Source organism: Haliotis asinina, chromosome 2 (genome assembly GCF_037392515.1).
Source record: "Haliotis asinina isolate JCU_RB_2024 chromosome 2, JCU_Hal_asi_v2, whole genome shotgun sequence".
NCBI classification, from domain to species: domain Eukaryota; kingdom Metazoa; phylum Mollusca; class Gastropoda; order Lepetellida; family Haliotidae; genus Haliotis; species Haliotis asinina.
Window position 1 is genome coordinate 36,321,237 of NC_090281.1, and position 22,015 is coordinate 36,343,251.

Consider the following 22,015-nt stretch of genomic DNA (forward strand, 5'->3'; position numbering starts at 1 on the left):
ATGGAGAGGCATTAAGAAGTTGTATAGGTGAAGGAAACCTAGTTCTATAATAAAGTAGTCAACAATAAAGAAGTTGACTGCCTATAGAACTTGGTTTTCTTTCAATCAGTTGACACTGATGACGTCTTGTCACCTGGTATGGCAGTCGGAGCACCATCTCTGTCAGCAACTGAGGGTAGTCCTCGAAGACATCATTAGCATGACCCTTGACATACTGGCGCAAGAAGAAGGGTGACATGTCAGGGGGTGGGCAGTTGGGGTGTGGCTTCAACAGCTGACCAGGGGTAGTGTTACCCTCCTCCTACAAAAGACAGAAACAACATTCACATAACCCATTTTTTGTTCCAACACTCAGGTAATATGCTCTTTGACACACGATGTCTTTCTTCCTATTATCAATGTGTTTCAGGTGTAATTTCACTCAAAGAAGCAGCCATAGAAACCAGGTATAAATGCAATGTTTGGGTGAACTACTCTTGTTATCACATAGAGTTTTTAACATGCAGGCAAATTTGTCTTCAGAAACACATGGACTGGAACATGTGGTTGAAAGTATGAACAGTTATCTAGCCCAGGTTGAACATTCCGTTCTCAAAGTCAATTTAAATAATGTGGTACGAGTGCTGACACTCTACCCAGAAGTCTCTGCAGGGGTATCTAATTTATGTACCTCTGGGGTGGAGTAGTTCTTCCAGTAGGGCAGGAGGTTGCGCAGAACCTGCATACAGTACTCAATGGCATCGCTGGACAGGAGGGACGTTGCTGTGCTGTTGCTCACAAAGGACAGGCACTGTTGAATAAAAAAAATGTCAACACCATTGAAGCCTCAGATCAAGTAAAGTACAGCTATCAACAAATGATATTGAAATGCCACAACACTGTACCTCAACTGGATACTTTATCAACACTTATTCAGTTGATCACCACTGAACAAAAGTTATGTCAGTGTTCATAATCAACACTTTTTGCATGAAAACTAAAAAAACAAAAAATCACCTGAATGAAACAAAATGTGACATCACCTTAAGGGCAGATATACACACCAAAATACAGCACAGGTCTTAAGATCAGGTGAAGCCAAGAGTATATTTTAAAGAATTTGAGAGCATGGCCAATACATGGCCAAAACAAATGGAATGTACCTAATAACAAAACTAAACAATTTCATTACATTTTGTCAAAAGGAGTAAGTTGCCAAAAATTAACACAAGGACACACTATGTAAAACACACCTGATGTCAAACACCTGACTCACTATCTAAAATGCACTTGTTATCAAAACCTGACTCACAATGTAAAACTCACTTGATGTCAAACACCTGACTCGTTCTGTAATACACACTTGATATTAAGCACCTGACACACACAACTTGCTATGTAAAACACATCTGATGTCAAACACCTGACTCACTACTTAAAATGCACCTGATGTCAAACACATGACTCACGTTGTAACACCCAACCCCACCCCCGATGTCAAACACCTGACTCTCTATGTAAAACCATGGTGTCAAACATATGACTCACTATGGAAAACACAGATGTCAAACACCTGATTCACTATATAAAACATATTTGATGTTGAACACCTGACTAACTGTATAAAACACACCTGATGTTAAACACCTAACTCGCTGTGTAAAACACCCTTGATGCCACACACCTGACTCACCTCACTGGATGGTTTAGTTCCTGCTCGGGTTCTAGATAGAAGGACGCTAAGCAGTCTCAGCAGAATCAGCTTGACCTCAAACTGTCGTGTTCGAGTCTCGATGTTCTCCAGGCCCTGAAGCCGCAAGGAATATGGATTGACTTAGATGTGTGATCAGTATATCATTGAATAAGATGGTTCGGCATCAACAATATTTCTTATGCATTCTCATACAAGAATGTTGAGCTTTGATTGCTTCACATGACTCCGATAAAATACCATGTACACCTGTCTGAACCTGTCACCTGTAACGAACAGGGAGTACTAAAGTCATATTATCCCGCCACGCCTCAGTGACCAGTGAGAACAGAGTGCATCGCCAAGCCTTCAGTAACGTGTGCTGCATTGAGGTCAATTGATCAGCTGGTGTCCACATGACAGCAAGGAAACGTTTTGCCATAACAACTCAATTAGATTACATATGATTTAGCAAATACATTTTGCTAGATAAACGCGTTATCACACCATGTCTCGGGGAAATATGGGGTTTTATCAGTCCCTCGTAAGGTTGTATTCCCTGATATACACTGACACTGACTACAAGGACCACACATGTCCCCTACTTTGAGCATGTTAAATGTCACCACACAGTTGTGAAGGGTGATGGAATCACAGTAATATGATTGTTCCTACACAGCCATGAAAATCAAAGTAGCTCCTGAAATACACCATGTTCCTAGTCCTACTTAAACAATAACCCTTCATGCATATTATCCTTTGAAACTTGAGATATGCACAGTGATATGAGCTGAACTACTTGCTTTACAATTATAAAATTGAATTTCTCACACATCTGAATGAAAATCAAACAACTGGATGAAAATCTGATGATGAACTTATCACGATTCTTGGGATACTCCTAGGCTGCCATGCTAATTTCAACACTGACAAAGTGTCAATGCAATTTCTCGGTAAAGTGTGACTTACCTGTCCAGAAAGGTCCAGTTCCTTCAGTATGATGGTCAGCAAGTTGTCCAGGGCAGCTCGGTCCTTATCTTCCTCATTGTCCAGGTCAGATGTCAGCATCAGCAACACCTGACAAAACACAATGTACATGCTATAGTATGTCACACTTCCAAATTACTAGGTACATCATAAACTTTTGTTTCTAGTAGGTTAATGTGATACTCAGCAATATTCCACCAACATGACAGAAACCTGTGATTTCATAGTCGACAATATTACAGTTCATTAATGGCATAATATCTTTAAACAGTCAAGTTTTGTTAATCCCACTTCCGTTTATCTGACAATTGGCTTTATCCGACGCTTTTGTAACAAATTGAATAAACATAATTTAGTCTCATTTATTTAGTCTGACACCCTTGTTATTCCGACAATATGATGCAACAGATGATATCGGATTAACAAGACTTGACTGTATTTATGCTCCCCTGCATGCTTTCTCAAGCAGACTTTGTTGAGAAGGAATATCACATGAATATGTTCATAAAACTTAATATGACTTTCAATCAAGATGAAAAGCAAAAAGGCTGTGCGTACCTGCATGAATGGGATTGCTCGAACTCCACCAACATCTCTGATCTCAGGTAGGTACTGCAGGAGTCTTTCCAACAGCTGCAGTCTCAGACTGTGCAGTCTAACAACATGCAGACACACAAATAAGAGAATTGAGTGAGGTTTATGACGATTTTGCAACATTCCAGCAATATCACGGCAGGGAGCACCAGAAATGGACTTCACACACTGAACATTATCATTGTCAGGAATCGAACCCGGGTCTTCTGTGTGATGAGCAAACACTTTGACCACAAGGCTACCCTATGGCACGGAAAACAGACAGGAGCAGCAGATGTCATACTCTGGAACGTGTTTAACTACTTACATATTCATTACTATGGTTTTAATGCCACCGGTTATAATGTCAACCTTCACAGCCAATCCTCTTTTCATCTTCTTTTCTTGGGGTGTGTGTAATCTAATATGCAGTAACTTTATCAAATTTACATCTAAATTGTTGCATCTTAATATGAATATGAACATCTTGTTCATCAGTTGAATTGAAGTAACTTAGTTTCACTGATGACAAACATTTCACATGCTAACATTCATTATCTGCCGTCTACAATGACGATGCAGACTTGATGTTCATCTACTCAGCAATACAGTTGAACATCACTGTCTGTAAGTGAGTGAGTGAGTTTAGTTTTACGCTGCACTCAGCAATATTCCAGCTACATGGCAGTGGCCTGTGAATAACACAGTCCAGACAATCCAGTGATTACTGATCTATGCAAATATACAATGGAGTATGTAAACCAAGTCAGCAAGCCAGACCATCTGATCCCGTTAAGTTGCTTAGGTAGCTGAAGATGAAGTGTAACCAAGATCTTCATGGGTTAAAGTCTACTAGCAAAACAATGTGCAGCACAAGCAGCACTCTCACTGACCTGCAACTAGCATCATAATCCGCATCTGTTTCCATGACGTCCACCTCATGATGCATGGATCCCGAGGGTCCACCTCCAACACTGCTTGTCTCACTACGGGCTGTAGCCCCTCCTTCAGGGGCTGAATACCCATATGCACTGCTCCGTCCACTTACTGCAATAGAAACAACATAAATATCAACGCTAATGAAACACTCAGCGCATTTTCAGCTACATAAGGACATCCTGTAACAATCTAAATATGAGCAACAATCCTATAGGGAGACAATGAACAAAATCCCCAAATCAGTTTGGTTGGACCTAAAAGACCTACACTGCTGTTCTAAGCCTGATTATTAAGGAGACCTCTGTACACAGTTATAGTAAACAGCAGCAGTTGGATATAGTGTTTGGAGGCAAGGTCGACATGTATGATTTCTAGTATCTAGTACAGAATCCACCATGACTGTATAACTCTAAAATGCGATGACACTGATCCAATTTGGGAGTGCAACTATAACATTGTCACCAAGGTGACATAATCTCCTGCAGCATATTCTCAAATTAAACTTAAAAAGTAATGAAAATGAAGGTAGCAGTTTAAGATGAAGTTAAATTTGCCTTCCCAAGCTTGGGAAAATCCTGTGACCAGTTCTTGACCAGTTCTTGAGATATCGTGTTGACCAGCGTAACATGCAAGTGAACATGCTCAAATTATCAAAGGGTCATCGTGGCCTTGAACATTAAGTGGAGGTCACCTAGAATAAGTTTGGTGTTGAATATGAAGAAAATTCTGAGAATGGTTCTAGAGATATCCCGCTGACATGGGTAAAAGATAAAAGTCCCCTTGTGACCTTGAAATGAACGTAAAGATCACCAAACCTGACTGTGACCTGTCTTTTACTATGATGAACCTAGGTACCAAATATGAAAAGAACAGGGCAAATGGTTCTTAAGACATTCCAATTCATACGTAAAGAGCCTAATACTATATCCACCACTTCGCACTAAACATGCAACGGGGGATAACTAGTAAATCATGTACTTCATAACCCTGACTTGTCACTACTGGTTGTCTGGACAATTGTGTCTACCCCTGAGAGAGTCAATGCTAACCTGATATGGAATCCACCGCACTACCACCGCTCTCTGATCCAGCACTGCCAGGCTGTTCTGCTGGGGATGTGCGAAGAGTGGAGCCCTCGGTGGCTGCATTACTCCCAACCTCATCGTCACTTCCAGGAGCTGAGGCTGTTGTGTCAGACAGTGGGCCTTCCTCGATTGATGAAGCACTCTGGGGACAAGAAGTTGTCTCTGAATCATCAAAGTCTCATACGAAATTTTATTTCTTCAGGAGAATGCCTTGCACATTATTACTCCATGGTGAAACCTATGACCACAGGATCTGTATAGATAAACTGAGAATCAAGTCAACTTTGAAACTGGATCCTGGCATAAGTAGCGGACACAACTCAGGACAGCAAATAATACTTTACTTGACCAAAAGACTAAGTGAGTGAGTGAGTTTAGTTTTACGTCACACTCAGCAATATTCCAGCTATATGGTGGCGGTCTGTAAATGATCAAGTCTGGACCAGACAATCCAGTGACAAACAACATGAGCATCGATCTGCGCAATTGTGGACCGATGTCATGCCAACCAAGTCAGCAAGCCTGACCATCAATCCTGTTAGTCGCCTCTTACGACAAGCATAGTCGCCTTCCCAATAAAAAGAACATGATGCCATATAGAGGTAAATTGAACGTGTTCCTTCATAAAGGTGCACCATACTGGTTTACCACTGGCATGAGGAAAAATAGTACTAAGGTTCTATTTTGCATGTTTTTAACGTCACATTAGGGAATCAAGCAAGTTCTGCTTCCTACCTGTCCCTGCCTGGCCAAACCAAGACTCTGTAGGCTAAGACCACCAGCTCCACCCTCCTGAAACCAGAACAACACTCAACATACACTATCTGAATACATGAAGTGCTTGTACGTTTGGTAGGGGGCAACAGAAACTGAAACAATTATACTGTTGTGGCCTGTACAAAGCACAACAAAATGAATCATGTCACCTGTTCTTGAAGACTGAGGGCTATAGCAAGTTCCACCATTGCCTCATCATCAGCATCAGCTGGCAACTCAAAGTTTCTGTCAAACCCATACAGGGCCTCCAGACCTGCGAGATGATTGCCCTGTGCATTTCCCTCGCCTGGCTCCAACACCATCGGTTCATTGTTTTCCTAGAAATAATACATATTTATTAGCGAAAGTCCCTACAAGTATCTGAGTAGTTTGAGATGGCCAGATGCACCAAGAAACTTCATCTAAGGGTCTACAATATTCCAGCCAAATCAGAGTGACTTGTAGAAAATAGACTAGCTAGTTCAAATAAACCAGTAATGATAAAGACATGCAGTACAAGTCACCAAGTCTTACCCTACCATCCCCTAAATAGTCTGTTATGATCAGCGTAAGGCTGCACCAATGCTAACTGGAATCCTCAAGGGCAAAGAAGTAGCATTTCATACTATTTACAAGACAGTCGACTATTCCAGCTGTTCATTTATCTTGCCCTCAATAACACCATTTTACCTAGGCCTACTGTTCCTAGCAATATTCTAGCTGTATGGCAGCAGCCCACATCAGCAGCATCAGTAATGACATACGAAACTGGGATACATGCATCGAACAAGCCGGCTAACCTGACCACCTAATCCTGTTCATCACTTCTTACTATTGGTCAATAATCAGATCATTAGTCTGTTCTTACAACAAATGGTACAGGGAAATGCCAACAGGGTTCAGAATATCAGAATACTGCCCAAGTCTGACCATAATGAAACAGTCTGATGTTAACACTGACCACCACATCAAACTGGTCATCCCCTTCTGGGTCCTGGTCTTGGTGTTCCACATGGTTGGAGATCTGGGGGCCTGTGGGAGGAGGCGTGTCTGGCTTGTCTGGCTTGGGGTCATCATCATCGTCATCATCACCGCCAGGGCCACCTGCAACATCATCTAACACACTTCAATCTTCTTCAACAATGTGTTGTATCAAGTCACAGGTATTGATTATAGACGATTATAGAAGACTGATATTGCTGTGTCTGTACTCACCTGGAGAGCTGCATCGTGGGGGTGAAGGGATGAACACCCGTCTCCTCCTGTGTGGTGGCCTCAGAACTCGAATGAGGGCCTGACGACACGCGAAGCTCACCACTGGGTCCTTAACAGGATGATATGATATATTACATCTTAATACAGTAAAACAAAACAGACATACAAGCATTTCTGCCCTAAGGCTTTGTAACTGACCAGGTTTAAATTTGATCTGGCAAACACACTCTCTCTGATCAACACACCAAAAACGTACTTGAGTTAGTTACAAAGTATTACATTTGTAGACAAGAGTCATTAGAAGATGACAAATACCTCATGCCCCAACAACTTTGAAAGAGCAAATCATGTGACAGTTACTTAAAGTCCCACTTGAATTTTCATTTCCAAGGAAACTATAAACAATATAAATGCCAAAACATCTGCAAATAGCAAAAGGCACCACTTCAAGATCTGTTTGATACACCAAAAGCCATGTCTTGTAGAAAGATGTTGAACACTTTACAAGTTACACTCTGGAAACAAAGCATACCACTCCCCTTTGAGACTAAGTTTCCATGGAAACCCCCCAAAAATACAAATACTCAAAATCCTTAAAAAGCACCAAGTTCTGTTTGATATAGACACCAACTTTTGTTGAAAAATATTGAACTGTTTTTGAGTTATGCCCTGGAAACAAAATGATCACGTATGTACAGATCGTTAGACGAGGTGTCGACTATAAGATACATAAAAATATTCACAATGAAACTATAAAAACACACAGGGACTTTGACTCAAGTCCTTGTGTTGTACTGTGGAGTGTCAAGCCTGGAAACAAGTACCATCTTAACTATCTTTTTAATACTTTCCATATGACATGGCACTGAAATGTGTCTCCCACCATGATTACTTACAGCAGACAGCAGTAGTCGAACGTAGTGTTTGGTGGCAAGGTTCACGGCCTCCTGGTCACAGATGGTGAAGGCATGGATGATCTCCACTACAGCACCCACTGTTGTATCTACGTGGGCCAGTCCTGACACATGGAAAATATTGTTAGAAGAAACAGACAGCAAGGAAGGTTTTGCTAATATTGATGAAACAAAACTGACAAGCACTGAACAAATGCTGACAATTCTTTTCAGAATCCCACTTTAAAAACCAAATCATCTTGAAACAACTTTAAGTGCATAAATGATGCCATGATTATTCTTGAGGACAATCATGTTTATAAACATGATACACTTTTGATGGCATAATATCAATTAATTGGGATGATCTTTACATAAAAATATGCAAAAAGATACAAGAAATGTGAAAACTAATGGATGTCAACTTTTGTAAGGAGTAAGAACACAATCTGAAACATTGTGTCCCTCATATTACAAAGGTTGACATCAATAACTTTCACACTTAACATGAATCACTTCTATATAACATTCAAAGACCTTACATGAAACAGGATTACCCTGTAACCATGGTACCATCTCAACATAATTATTCCCAAGTCTTGTTATAAGTAAAGCCTTGCTGATGCCTGATGATACATCATGATACATGATGATACATGATAATACATGAATTCTATTCTTAGTGATTCACCTGGCAGACAGACTGGAGCTAGCATGGAGTTTGTGGGTTTGGCTGTGTGTAGTTTCCAGAAGGTCTCCACCAGCTGTGTAGTGAAGTGGCAGTAGTCCTTAGGCTCCAGTTCATGGCTTTTAAGGGATGTAGGGGGACTGGGCTCTCCCTTCTCCTCTTCCTTCTCCTCCTCCAGGTCCTGCACCTCCATAGCTGAACAAGGGATATTGTAACGTTATTGCATCAAATATTATCAAAGTCTTGACCCTAACCCTAACCCTGATGATTAATTCTTGTTTGATAGTTGTTCAACACCCCAGTCAACAATATCGCAGGTATAAAGGTAGTGGGGTGTTGTGCCACTATCTGGGCCAGACATTCAAGTAACTGATATCATGAACAACAATCCTGAGGCAAGGACTGACCTTTCAACCATAACTACACTAAAGCCTGTAAATCTATGTAGTTTATCACTCAGTTAAGATCTTGACAAACATTGACGCAAGGGAATGTTTGTGGAATATGGAAGATCAGGATACTATATGCTCTTTTTCATAGAGATCATCCCTGGGGTACATATATGCATTTTCTGCTGCTGACCAATGATGCCAGAATGTCTTACTCTCTTCCTTCTTGTCTCCTCCCTTCTCAGCAAACTTGAGCAGGTTGGCGGGCCGTGAGACGGCAACTGAGCGAGCTGTGACCACCAGCCTCTGGAAGGCTTCCACATCCATATCGGAGCTCTCCTTTGACAGACTTTTCATCACATGGACAAGCTGAGCCTGGTCCTTGAACACAATAATTGAGTAAATGAGAGGGCATTTTTTCATTCGTTTTGACAGTGGGCTGGACATTGAGTCTGGACATGCCAATCCAGTGATTGGTATCATAAGCATCAGTCTAGGCAATTGGGATATGATGACAAAGTCAGTGAGTCTGAGAACCCAATCCTGTTAGCCTGGGTTACTGAAGATCAATTCAAATCGGGATCTTCATGGGTGGGGTTGGGTATTCCTACCTCGCTCTTGTTAATTCGTTAATCAATTTTTATCTGTCTGTCTGTTTCTCTGACTGTCTATCTGTCCAAATTTTTTATGCACTTGAATGATCTCATTGAGGACAGGCACATATGTACATAATTTCAGTCAATTTAGTCCATAAACACCAGTTGACAGCTTATCCTGAAACTGATATTCAAATAAACAACATTTGAAGTTTTATTAACATATTCATTATTGAATATTCACATAAACTTCCACAAACACCAAAATGACTCAACTAATATTAACCTTACCTCTAAGACAAACATGCATGAAGCCTTGCACGTACAGACCCGTGAAGGTCCCGGGGTAGAATAGGCCTTCAGCAACCCATGCTTGCCATAAAAGGTGACTCAGCTTGTCGTAAGAGGCGACTAACGGGATCGGGTGGTCAGGCTTGCTGACTTGGTTGACACATGTCATCGGTTCCCAATTGCGCAGATCGATGCTCATGTTGTTGATCACTGGATTGTCTGGTCCAGACTCGATTATTTACAGACCGCCGCCATATAGCTGGAATATTGCTGAGTGCGGCGTAAAACTAAACTCACTCACTCACTCCTTGCACGTACAGACAATCTAAGGGGGGAATGTGCCTTTCAGCAAATCGCACTGGGCGGTGGGGTAGTCTAGTGGATAAAGCATCACTTGCCACCCCAAAGCACATGGGTATGATGTGTGAAGATCATTTTTGGTGTCCTCTGCTATAATATTGCTGAAATATTGCTAAAAATGACATATAACTAAACTCATTCACTAACTAAGATAAATGCTGCCTTGGACACCTTACCTTGTGGTTGTGGTAGGTAGCCTTGTTGGCAAACAGGGAGGCCAGGAGAGACTTTGTGTGCTGTTGTACTGTGGGTGGCGTGGGGAGAGTCAGCAGGCTGGTGGACAGATCCAGGGCCTTGTCTCGCTGTGGATCCTGAAGATAATCACAGACAGTCAGTGCATACAGCAAAGCTGATTAGCACAGGTCAATTGGCAGTGGCAGTCAAGTCATTTGAAAACATTTAGAGTTTGTCTGTAAATGTATATGTGATGATGCATATAGTTTTTCCTTTAAATGAAAACAAAGCTGTTTTATATACCAAAGTGTACCATTTCTTTTATTTCATTTACAAATTGATAAAGATTGTCAAAAAAGACATAATTCTTTCATCACCTTTTCTTCAAGTTTGCCTGCAGCAAATGCTCCCTCTAACACTTCAAGTGCACTACTCAAAAGTCTGAAATAATAGCAACTACATATAGCAATTTTGGTCTAATGCAGCAGTGAAAAATATTTCAAAGTTAAACATAATACAGTTCTACACCTTTACCATCATCGAAAAATAAAATCAACAGAGGTCAAATACCAATAACATGAAGCCAGATAAAAAATTAGAATATTAACTGTTGGACAAAAGTGGGCTGCAGGGCTGCAGGTGTCTGGTCAGCAAAAGGGACACAGCTCTGCACAGAGTATTGCAGCACTATATGTTCCTGATAAGGCATGCTCACATAAGCAACCTTAAGTTGAAATGGAAATACTTTGACAATGAAATTGTTTTAGGCATGTGGGTCCACTGAATGAAAGTTACTGATCAGGGATGAATCCACCACCTTCTCAACCTGAAACAATTTTGCCTGAGGAGCATTTCCCCCTAACCTTTGGAATTCATGATTTATGTGCAGTTCCCTTCTATAAAATCCTGGATTCACCCCTGGTGATGCTTTACCTTGATATCTCCTAGATCTGACCAGAATAAGTGAACACGTTGGGTCTGACATATTAACTTACTTGTCTGCTGTAGTCATAGGCATAGGCACATTCTGTACTGTGTCAGTTTCAGTTGATGCACTTGCCGCTGCTACAGCAGCCATGACCTTCGGAGCAGTGGATTCTGGGAACTCATCAGTTTCCTCAGGCCATCCGAAAGCCTCTTTGGTCTTGACATACACCTTGATTGAATCTACCATGGTCACACCTGCAGGGTCCACACTGGCGCCAACTGTATAGAAGAACGGACGAAGATTCAAGTGGGGCATAACACTAGAAATATGTCAATATATTGACGGTTTCTGAGTGGTTTAGAAACTGACAAAACAGAGCTCAAAATCAGAAATGATTCGCTTTCTCAAAATCACACAGTGAGTTGACCCAATGTCAACTGTCTAACCCTATTCACATTTCAGTGATATGATTCTTAATTTGATAGCTTGATGTTCCAAATGAAAAAATGCTGTCACATTTCATTATAATGTAATTGGGTCCAATCTTAAATGAATGACTGTTAATGAGTGCACTGATTTCTATCATTATGGAATGAGTCCAACTTGTGTATTTGAACTCATTAAACAACAAAAGTAACTTTGAATTCCACACAAGATTTCACTTGTTGAGACATCTCAGTAACGATCTTCCTGTCATACATGCATCTTCAGTATTTACTCTCCATATGACTGACACAATGCTGATGCGATATTAAGTTTAGACCTACTTACTCTTAATTCACAAAATGTCAGCAAAAGCTCACCTGCATCTTGCTATCTGTAAATAGTCAGCTTTGGACTAATAACCAGGAAAAGCATGGCATACTTCAAGATGAAAGGTTTCAGCCATGATGACATCCGATCACCAAAGTCAAGCACCATGACCACCCAATCAACAGTCAATACATGGATTGCTGGCTATACATTCTTCCGCACATTAGGTTAGCCTAATGGGTAAAGAGGTGTCTTGATTCCCCACATGGGTACAATATGTGAAGCCCAATACTCATGTCCCTTACCATGATATTGCTGGAATACTGATGGACTATTGCTAAAACCGACGTAAAACCAAACTCACACACTCTTCCTCATAGGGTTTCACCATCCTGAATAAATACACTAACATACGTCAAGCCACTCACCAAACAGGTTGAACTTCTTGTCAGCTGTGAGAGACTCTTCTCGTGTGAAGGCCATGTCGATCCACCTGGCCCGGTTGACGTTTACCTGGGTAGTGCGTCCAAACACTTCCAGGTATGAGGGTGCTCTCTCTAAGCTCTGACTCCCAACCATCACCCGCACTCCAACCATCACAGTGGTGTTGTTGGTATTGCTCAACTCTATTGTGAAACCAGCAGGCTGAAGACAAAAAGCACCATGGGGTCAAGATGGAATGTTGAGCTATGTTGAAACTATTTGATGAATATTCTTGACCTGAAGACCACAATAATTTCAGCTTCAACCTGATCCAAGTCTCAAAAGGTACTTCAGTTCAGATAATGTTAAAAAATTCAATTGTCAAATTACCCTGTTTGGAGAGAAAAGGTCTACAAAACACAGATACATCATCATCATGATCATGCTGTTTTTTATCCTCCTCCCCCTCATTCTTATTATATGATGTAAATTATCCCCATTATGAATAATGTCCCATCATTCTAAAGGTAACAGGAGAACAATCATGCTGTACTACCTTGGTGCTGGCAATGTACATCCCTGTTGTGTTGAGCCTGTGCTTCACCTGTTGGACATTGTACACCTGCAGCACATCATTGCCAGCAAACTGCAACCAAGATTTGCATTTATTTGCTATGTAATAATTAAAGTTATTTGTGTGAAAAACACATCAAATAAACTTATCTTGATCTAAAATACAAGCAAATGAGGTCACTTAGCAAGAACTACATCTAGCCTTATACATCAATGTATTGCTATGATGGACCTTCAACCATCTCTACTCACACACTTTAACACAGACTTAAAACAAAAGTGGAGAGAAGACTTGTTAGTGAAACCAGTCCTTGTCTGAGGTACGACAAACTGGTAGAGGTCTCAATCTAAGTAAACTCAGCATTATTCGTTTCACAAGACAAACCCTAACAAACCCTAGTGGAAGGTCGCATCAGCTAGCCTTTGAGTGACCTATGACCTCCCAATCAACCTAGAGACAGCCAAATGGATTCAACCAATCAGACAATAGCTTCCATTTAGGGTTCGGTGGGACTTACAAAGTTTTCTCTTCTTTGGTTGCTGACACTAATCTCTCAATACCAAAAATCTGCATAAACCAGACATTTGACTTGCAGTATATACGCTTAGGACTTTCTGATGACATGGTTATTATTAGCTTATATTTCCTCAAGATGACATCCTCTAATACTGACAAAAACACTATTTTCAGAGACTGTTTATTCACTGTTGTGAATAATGATGTCCTCACTGTGTAAACTATAAAGTGACTGTGCAGAAAATACCATTCGTAGTTGTTAAAGTACAAATGCTTTTGAGGTAGAAGTTCAAACGATGTGTGTGAATGTCAAGTTTTGCAATTTGGTTAACTGTGTTCTGTCTGGTCAATTCAAAAGTTTAGCTAATGTGACCTTCTCTTTGGGCTTGTTAGACTCTGTAAAGCAGTGAATTGAATAATACTGAGACTAAATCCACTAAGACTGGTAAAATCTGTACTTACTTCAATGTCATTGGTCTGCTGGCAGTGTTCAAAGAAGTCAATAGGGAATGTCACCACCCCTGCTGGACGTCCTGGAACCAGTCAATGAATGTAGCGAAATATAATCGCGTACAACAACAACAAAAACAACAATAACAACAGTAATGTCAAATTATCTAACACATGACTTACAAAAACATATTCCATAGGAACCATTTTGAAAGTATTGGCAAATCTGTAGTTTTCAATATGGCTGCCATGGACACAATTTTAAAAAAAACTGTCATCTTTTTGGGAAAATGACAATGGTTCATTTAAGTAAGGGAATTCTGCGTACATAAGAAAGTGTTAACAAACTGTACACATAAAATGGCATGATAAAGAAGACTAAAAAAGAACAAAACTTAGGAATCATGCAACAGATGGCTTGTTAGGATAAAGTTGGTGCACACTTAATTTTCATAAAAATGGTCAGTTATGCAATAATTTAGAGATGTTCTAGGCAAATAATCCATCTTCAGTCACAGATGATGTTGAAAACGTAAATTCCTCAATAAATTGATGGAGAGAGCAAAAAATGCTTAAACCACAGGAACTGACCTGATTTGCAGGACTTCTTCTTTTTGGCTGGTTTGAGCGCTGCAATTGGACTCTGTGGCTGAAGATAGGGAGACAGCCAGTAGTTGGTGTTGTCCACGTTGGCCATGTAGATGCGCAGACTGCCATCCTCACACAAGAGGATCATAGTGGTGCGTTGCTGGAACACATGGCACTCACATCTACATTGTGTAGGATCATCTAGTCCTCTAGACAATGATGTCTAGTACTCCTTAGAAGCAGTAGTCAGAACCTTAGACTTGATTTGTCTCGAGTAAATTCAGCTCTTAGGGCAGAGCAAATTGTGTGGTGGATCAAGGTGTAGGAAAGGGGATTGCAAGGCAGAGTGGGACAAAATATTGGGTAGGGTACTGCCACTTGTAAGTTAGATCAGGAGTGGGAGTAGAGTGGGGCAGGGCAGGGCAGGGCAGGGCAGGGCAGGGCAGGGCAGGGCAGGGCAGGGCAGGGCAGGAATTCCCCTAATACTGTACTTGACGTACTTGAATGTTTATCGATACATGTTGTCCAAAATACACAATGAAAACAGAACTCATTAACTTGATTATCATCCTCTTAAGTAAAGTTGTACATAGGTTTACCAACATCATTTAAAATCAACCACACTTAACAATTCGTACACCCCGAGAGTCACTTGCTTCTTAACAGTTCTGATTCATCACAGTTAAATGTTACTGGAAAATCAAAAGTGATCCTGGTCAGAACTGCCAGACAGACACGAAACTAACAAAATCAAATCTAGATCTAAAGCCTACACACAGCCGATCATTGCATGTCTAGGTGACAGAATTCTCTCTGCACTGTGCCGCAGCCCACAGAGCCTACCACACCCTCTTCACTCAGCAGATCAATGATTTCTCACCTGGTCAGTGTTGGAAGCAACATGTCTCATGGCCACTACATCTTGTATCTGAAAATAAACAAACATAATATTATATGATTGTAGCTATCCATTATCTAAGTCATACCACTGTAGGTGACTAATATGAGGGACCAACCATCCAAAATTACAGTGTTGACTATCACAGATCATACTGAGGAGATGTAGATGATCATAGCTGAGACAGTGATACAACTCTAGATATGTGTGAGTGACCGGAGAAATGGTACTTCTTAAGTCAAACGGGGTTACTACTTCAATCCTCATGGTTAAATATCAGCAGACTGAAGTCCAATACACACACACTTTCTCACCATGCACTAATGATCATGAAATAAACACTACACATGCAAGGAATGGGCTGATCCACAAAATGTCAATACAATTAATGTACTAAAGTCCAAACTCTGTGCTATGACAATTTGTGGATCAGAGCCATATTCAACAGACTTATCCCATCATAGACTAAAACCCACATTCAACTCACATATCTTATCATAGACTAAAAACAGTTATAGTGTTGAAACTGTTTTGCATAGGGCAACAAACCACATATCGATCTTACTACCAAGATGACTGAAATTTAGACAAACCTGTAGAGGTTTCCAATTCTTTGAAGAGAATTGGGGTACATATATGCTCTTTCTGCTGCTCGAATATTTCACGTGACAGTTGTATCAATGTTTTAATAAAATATTGTACAATAAACAAAAAGTCTTTTTTGTTCATTATATGGCCCTTCACCACATGGAGTCACCCCTCTGCCGCACACAACCAGGTAAGCATCCAAGCCCGTATCATCATTCCTTCTGCTGAATAAATCAGTGAACAGAATTGTGGGGCGGTGGGTGGCCCTACCCCAAGGATGATTCTCTTCAAAGAATTAGAAACCTCTGCGGGTTTGTCTAATTCTTTTTCATAGAGATCTTCCTTGTGGTACATATATGCATAAACTCAGACTCCCAAAGACCAGAGGCTAGGGAGGAGGGAATTCTGGTACATTAGGTAATTATAGCGATAGTAATTACGAAAATTAACTCACGCAAAAATTTTCACCTGTGTACTCACGATGAGTTTCCGTGAGAGGTATTATGGGAGAGAACTGACAGGGAGCAACCGCACCAATAACCAACCTCAGAGCTAAGCATGATATATATAGCACTGTAAAAAGTGCAAACATAGCCCCAACCACATTGTGATTTCCATAGAGTGCACCATAAGGGGGAAACTAAAGACTGACAACAAATCGTACGAGATCTCAGTCGTGGGAAACGTCAACAGTGGAGACATGCACTTGTACGCAGTAATCAGCAGCATCAACTGACAATCAACCAAGACTCACTTGGCCAGGGTGGCAGGACACTGTCCACTGGAGAGAACAGTACAACCAAAGCACGCTCTCTCACTTGCGTGTGTATGAAACTGGTAATGCTTGATAAACATGCTAAGCCTGCCCCAAATAGCAGCAGAGCAAATCTCTTCAATGGGCAGTGCCGACGTGAATGCTTTGGAAGCGGTGACTGCCCTGATCGAGTGAGCCTGCAACCCCTCAAGGGAAGGCTTGCCCTTAGCCTGGTAAGCAGCACAGATGACCGGAACTAACCAGCGGGATAGGGTCTGTTTGTTTATTTTCCTCTAGACGGCAACCCAGCCTCCCACCTCCGTAACGGCAGAACAGATGGGTACCCATACAGATCCCTTGTGTTCGCTTGATATAGACCTTGAGATGGAAGAGCTCGCTATGGCAGCGTGGGGGCGAGAAACCCGCGGCTGCTCCAGCAAAGCCTTTGAGTCTTTACAAGACGTCGCAGCCGCTGCAGCCTCCCGAATGACCTGCTGTGCCCCTGGAAACGTCGCTCCCAGCCAAAATGGAAGGGCCAGCAAGGTCTGCTGTGTCGCTGCCGAGTAACGAGACATCGACAGCCACAGCTTGGGCATCCCCATAACTGCGCACATCACCGTAGATGCCGCCGATCTCAACGAGTCGCCGCTGATCTCAATGAGTTGCACGTCAGGTGGGCCTGCACTTCGGACAGCTGACGTAAGAGACCTACATTCGGGGAATCCCCACAGTTCTCTGCTGTCTCCAGGGCTGACCTCTGTAATGGGGAGAGGTAAGCCCCGTGGACCACCACCAGCACCTGCTGCATGGCAATCCGACAGACCCCCTCATAGGACTGGGCAAAAGAGGGACCTAAACGCCCTTGCTTGGCAGACGGAGCTGCACCCGAGGAAGCTGAGCCTTCCTGGAGGGCGACCGAAGTGAACACAGACTCATCCACAATCGGTACTAGGAACAGAGAATCATTTCCCAGGTGGTAGCGCCGAACAAGCTCTGGTAAATCAAAGTGCAGGCGGCTACCGGCAAGGAGGGGATCCATCACATCCTGCACCAAGGAAGGGAGAATGCAGAGCTGCGTCTGCGAGGGTTGCCTAGGAGCAGACGCCTCACCCGGCAGGTGAAACTCAGCTTAGTCTGGGCGGCTAGTTGGAACTGCGGCCTGGGCAAAAGCCTGTGTGATACTTTGACACACTTCCTGCAAGGCCGACGAAGAGCAGAAAGCTCCCTCGGACTCCTCAACCTCCCCGACGTCCATAGCCTCAACATCCGAGCCCGAGACCAAGGCAAAAAGAGAACCCACGCCCGGACCTGGTGGACGATCAAACCCCAGCGGGGAAGGAAGAGCCCAAGGCACCTTCCACTCCAGTCACCGAACCAGTACCATCTGAACCCCGGTCCTGAGACGCAGGAGGAAACTCGGACAAAACCGAGTGTTTTTTTTTGTTTTTTTTTACAACACGTACAAAACATTGAAAATTACGGGGATACCCGCGACATGAACTAGTTGGTACTAGACACAATATTTCAATATGCAGGGGGAAGCAACACGTGCGTAACCCATGGGAAAGCCAGCGCAAATACAATAGTCACAGACAAATAAGTCAACTCCTGGTTTAAATAAACATTATGTTTCTCTATTAACAAATGAATGAATCATACATACAGTTGAGGAAGACACAGACATCTTCACAGTATGCATAGATAGGAGACAGGAGAAGGAATGATGATACGGGTTTGGATGCTTACCTGGTTGTTTGCACATGCGTGCTAGAGGGGTGACTCCATGTGGTCAGGGGCCGTATAATGAACAAAAAAGACTTTTCGTTTATTGCACAATATTTTATTAAAACATTGATACAATTGTCCCGTGACATTTTCCAGCAGCAGAAAATGCATATATGTACCCCAAGGACGATCTCTATGAAAAAGAATTGTATATGTTTTGCATCAACAGCTTATTACATCCGTACAGCTTACAATCACCCATTCAAGAATAACGCTTCCCCACACTTTGTCCACAACACATTTGAAAAATCCCTGGTGACTCCTGGGTGTGCTGCTAAATCATTATAAATAACTTTAAATGGAAAGCACAGTGTACTACAAACCTTTGTTTTAGCAGGTACAACTTTAATCTCCTGCATCTGGATGCCGTCAGGTTTGATCATCAGCACTACTGGGTTGTTGGAAGTCTGTGCCATGCAGTATAGCAGGCCAGTGTGACCTGCGACTTCTGACCACTGAACCAGAGGTTGGTAGTTGTTACCTCCCTTGCCGCCACCATTGGAGCTGAAACATGCATGCCTTTTCTCACACATCAGATAGTAAATACCAGACAGCTGTATTACAAGACTGCAACATAAGTGATGGGGATGTTCGTCATGAGTGGTTGTAACATGCAGGATTAAATGAGTGAGTGAGTTGAGTTTTACGCTGCTTTCAGCAGCATTATCAAGACACCAGAAATGTCTTCACACACTGAGCCCATGTGGGGAATCAAACTGCTATAATGGCTAGGCTACCTCACTGCACTGGTTTAATTCACTTTTAGCAATATTCCAGCAATATCATGCCATGACACCAGAAATGAGCTTCACACATCATACCTATGTGAGGAATCAAACCTGGGCCTTCAGCATGACCAACAAATGTTTTAACACCAGGGCTACTCTGCTGTTCCCATCATGCAGGAAAATATATACCATTGTTTTTCCCTACTGGGAACATTCATTGACATAACCCTCACCTCTTGAAGCTGATGGGGAACAGGTTCGTCACTTGCGTCAGATCCTTGGACACTGGGGCAACAAAGCTCTTGCCTGCAAATAACATAACAGCTGTACCATCTCACATCGACACATGCTCATTCTTAACCAAATATTTGTTAACCAATGAAAGTGTGATCTTGTCTAAAAGCAAATATAAACATTGGGTGATAACAATGCCAACACTGAGGATGATTTGATGACTATACCTTGTGTGTAACTGAAGAACAACAGCTGCAGGGCATGAGAGTAGAACACAGACACGCCTCCTCCTGCCACCTGACCATTATTATCCTGAAACACAGATTGACATGCAATTTTATACCCAATTCTCTCAAATTTGGCTGGACCAAGATATTTTGTATTTTCATGTCTTTGTACGTGAGAGATTAACTAAGCATATTCCATCTCTGCTAGATGATGATGTTGTACTTCTACCAGCCTCCATCAACTGGGTGTCAATGCAGATGTGCATGCCATCTAGGACTTACCTTCAGCCCCACATGTTTGACCTTGAGGACATTGGCGATGTGGTAAGGGCCCTATAGAGCACTACAACAGTTTGCCAGGATGTAAATGCAGATATGCATCCCTTCTAAGACTTACCTTGAGGTCCGCATGTTTGACCTCGAGGACATTGGTGATGTAGAAGGGGCCATGAACAGCACTGCTGCAGTCCTCCATCAACTGGGTGTAGATGTAGCCAGTGGAAGCCATTAGTACTATGTAGCATCCGTCCTCGGTGTACACGAACGTGGCATCACGAATCTTACCACTTGGCAGTAGGAAGTAGTACTGTGGGCTGATAGCGTCAAGGCCAAGGTTGTAGATCTGTAAAGGTTAAATTAAGAATTTAGACAATGTCCAGTCCCACAACACTGTGTTACTTATCATTTTGTACAAAAATGGCATTGCCGTACCATTGCACAAGGCCTCACAAAAGATCCAAGAATAAAATGATGGATGGAGTGACAAAATGTTAAAATCTTTATCTTCTTTCAGCAACATATCCCAAAGCGGCAAAAACATACTTGCAACATTAATGTTCAACTGAAACTTTCCCAACTGAGTAAATGACTGCTCAACCTTTCAAACAGTTATCAAAGTGTTAGTATGTTAAATGTCCTACCTTGACAAAGTCGGCAGTGACCACAGCCAGTTCAGTCTGGGAGCCTGGCAGCCATATTGCCTGGAAAACAATGAAATATTTCCTGAATTTCCTACTTAGGGTGCTATCTAATAATTACATGACAGAATGCAAGTTCAACTTCAAGCTCATTCAGCTGTCCTACCCACGAGACTCAAGCGCAAGATAGGTCCCCACCACTTTTAGCAATATTCCAGCAATATCACAGCAGGGAACACCAGAAATGGGCTTCACACACTGTGTCCATGTGGGAACCCCGGTATTCTCAGTAACTACTAGGGTGCCCCCATTGCCCCCGTCAACACAAGAAGAAGTTATTTTTCCTGCAACTGCAGACAATAACTTACCTTGATGATGAAGTTTCCTGTGGCCAGAGATGGGTGCAGAACAAGATGGTCTGCCACTGTACCTGAGCTGGTGAACGTCAAAACATGGCAGTCCTGGGAAAATAAACAGTGAATCTATCAAGCACAGGCATATAGGTACAACAACCAATTCTCACAATCAAAGGGCCATCCTGGGATCCAAACTCATGGTCAGCAGATCCTGGTGCACTAACCTCGTCGTTATTGTATCATACAGTGGTTTGACATGTGTGCACTGCAGACATGTCTTTACAACTTCATTCACCCAAAATTCTACACCTATCCCATAAAACATTAATTCTAGAAAACTATATCAAAAAGTGTCATGATGATATAAAAGTAATCTCACCTTAAGTCCACATACAGCAAGGAAGTCTTCGTTACATGGGTTGCCTGTGATGGACAAAACTGTGAATGGAATCGGTGCTGAGGACAGTCGCTGAAAATACAAAAGCCAGGTCATCAGTGCATACGTAGGCAGTATATTTAGTACACATGGTAATAATGAAAGGGCACTGGCACCCTCAGACTTTACTCAGCATTCTTTGTATGTGTCAGCTTTACTCCCACTGTTAAGGTTATCTTACTCATATAGCCTATTTTGGTTTGATTCCACAATTTTGGTCGTTTCATCAATTCAGTGATTGTCAT

General features: G+C 42.0%; 1 protein-coding gene across 1 annotated transcript in view; it reads right to left on the minus strand.

The window, feature by feature from the left end:
• LOC137273665 (E3 ubiquitin-protein ligase UBR4-like) overlaps window positions 1-22,015 on the minus strand; it is a 130,487-nt gene that overhangs the window by 52,915 nt on the left and 55,557 nt on the right. Inside the window, exons 42-70 of the mRNA XM_067806458.1 lie at window positions 21,714-21,803; window positions 21,347-21,439; window positions 20,982-21,041; window positions 20,459-20,683; window positions 20,062-20,146; window positions 19,834-19,906; window positions 19,196-19,376; window positions 15,728-15,775; window positions 14,851-15,007; window positions 14,272-14,342; window positions 13,276-13,365; window positions 12,725-12,941; window positions 11,611-11,821; window positions 10,993-11,056; window positions 10,618-10,752; window positions 9,410-9,575; window positions 8,809-9,000; window positions 8,121-8,242; window positions 7,225-7,333; window positions 6,971-7,113; window positions 6,180-6,347; window positions 5,989-6,045; window positions 5,218-5,395; window positions 4,123-4,276; window positions 3,215-3,311; window positions 2,639-2,746; window positions 1,673-1,786; window positions 671-790; window positions 134-301 (exon numbers count right to left, since the gene is read on the minus strand). Coding sequence (XP_067662559.1) covers window positions 134-301; window positions 671-790; window positions 1,673-1,786; window positions 2,639-2,746; window positions 3,215-3,311; window positions 4,123-4,276; window positions 5,218-5,395; window positions 5,989-6,045; window positions 6,180-6,347; window positions 6,971-7,113; window positions 7,225-7,333; window positions 8,121-8,242; window positions 8,809-9,000; window positions 9,410-9,575; window positions 10,618-10,752; window positions 10,993-11,056; window positions 11,611-11,821; window positions 12,725-12,941; window positions 13,276-13,365; window positions 14,272-14,342; window positions 14,851-15,007; window positions 15,728-15,775; window positions 19,196-19,376; window positions 19,834-19,906; window positions 20,062-20,146; window positions 20,459-20,683; window positions 20,982-21,041; window positions 21,347-21,439; window positions 21,714-21,803 — 3,696 coding nt within the window. The remainder of the gene's footprint in view (window positions 1-133; window positions 302-670; window positions 791-1,672; window positions 1,787-2,638; window positions 2,747-3,214; window positions 3,312-4,122; window positions 4,277-5,217; window positions 5,396-5,988; window positions 6,046-6,179; window positions 6,348-6,970; window positions 7,114-7,224; window positions 7,334-8,120; window positions 8,243-8,808; window positions 9,001-9,409; window positions 9,576-10,617; window positions 10,753-10,992; window positions 11,057-11,610; window positions 11,822-12,724; window positions 12,942-13,275; window positions 13,366-14,271; window positions 14,343-14,850; window positions 15,008-15,727; window positions 15,776-19,195; window positions 19,377-19,833; window positions 19,907-20,061; window positions 20,147-20,458; window positions 20,684-20,981; window positions 21,042-21,346; window positions 21,440-21,713; window positions 21,804-22,015) is intronic.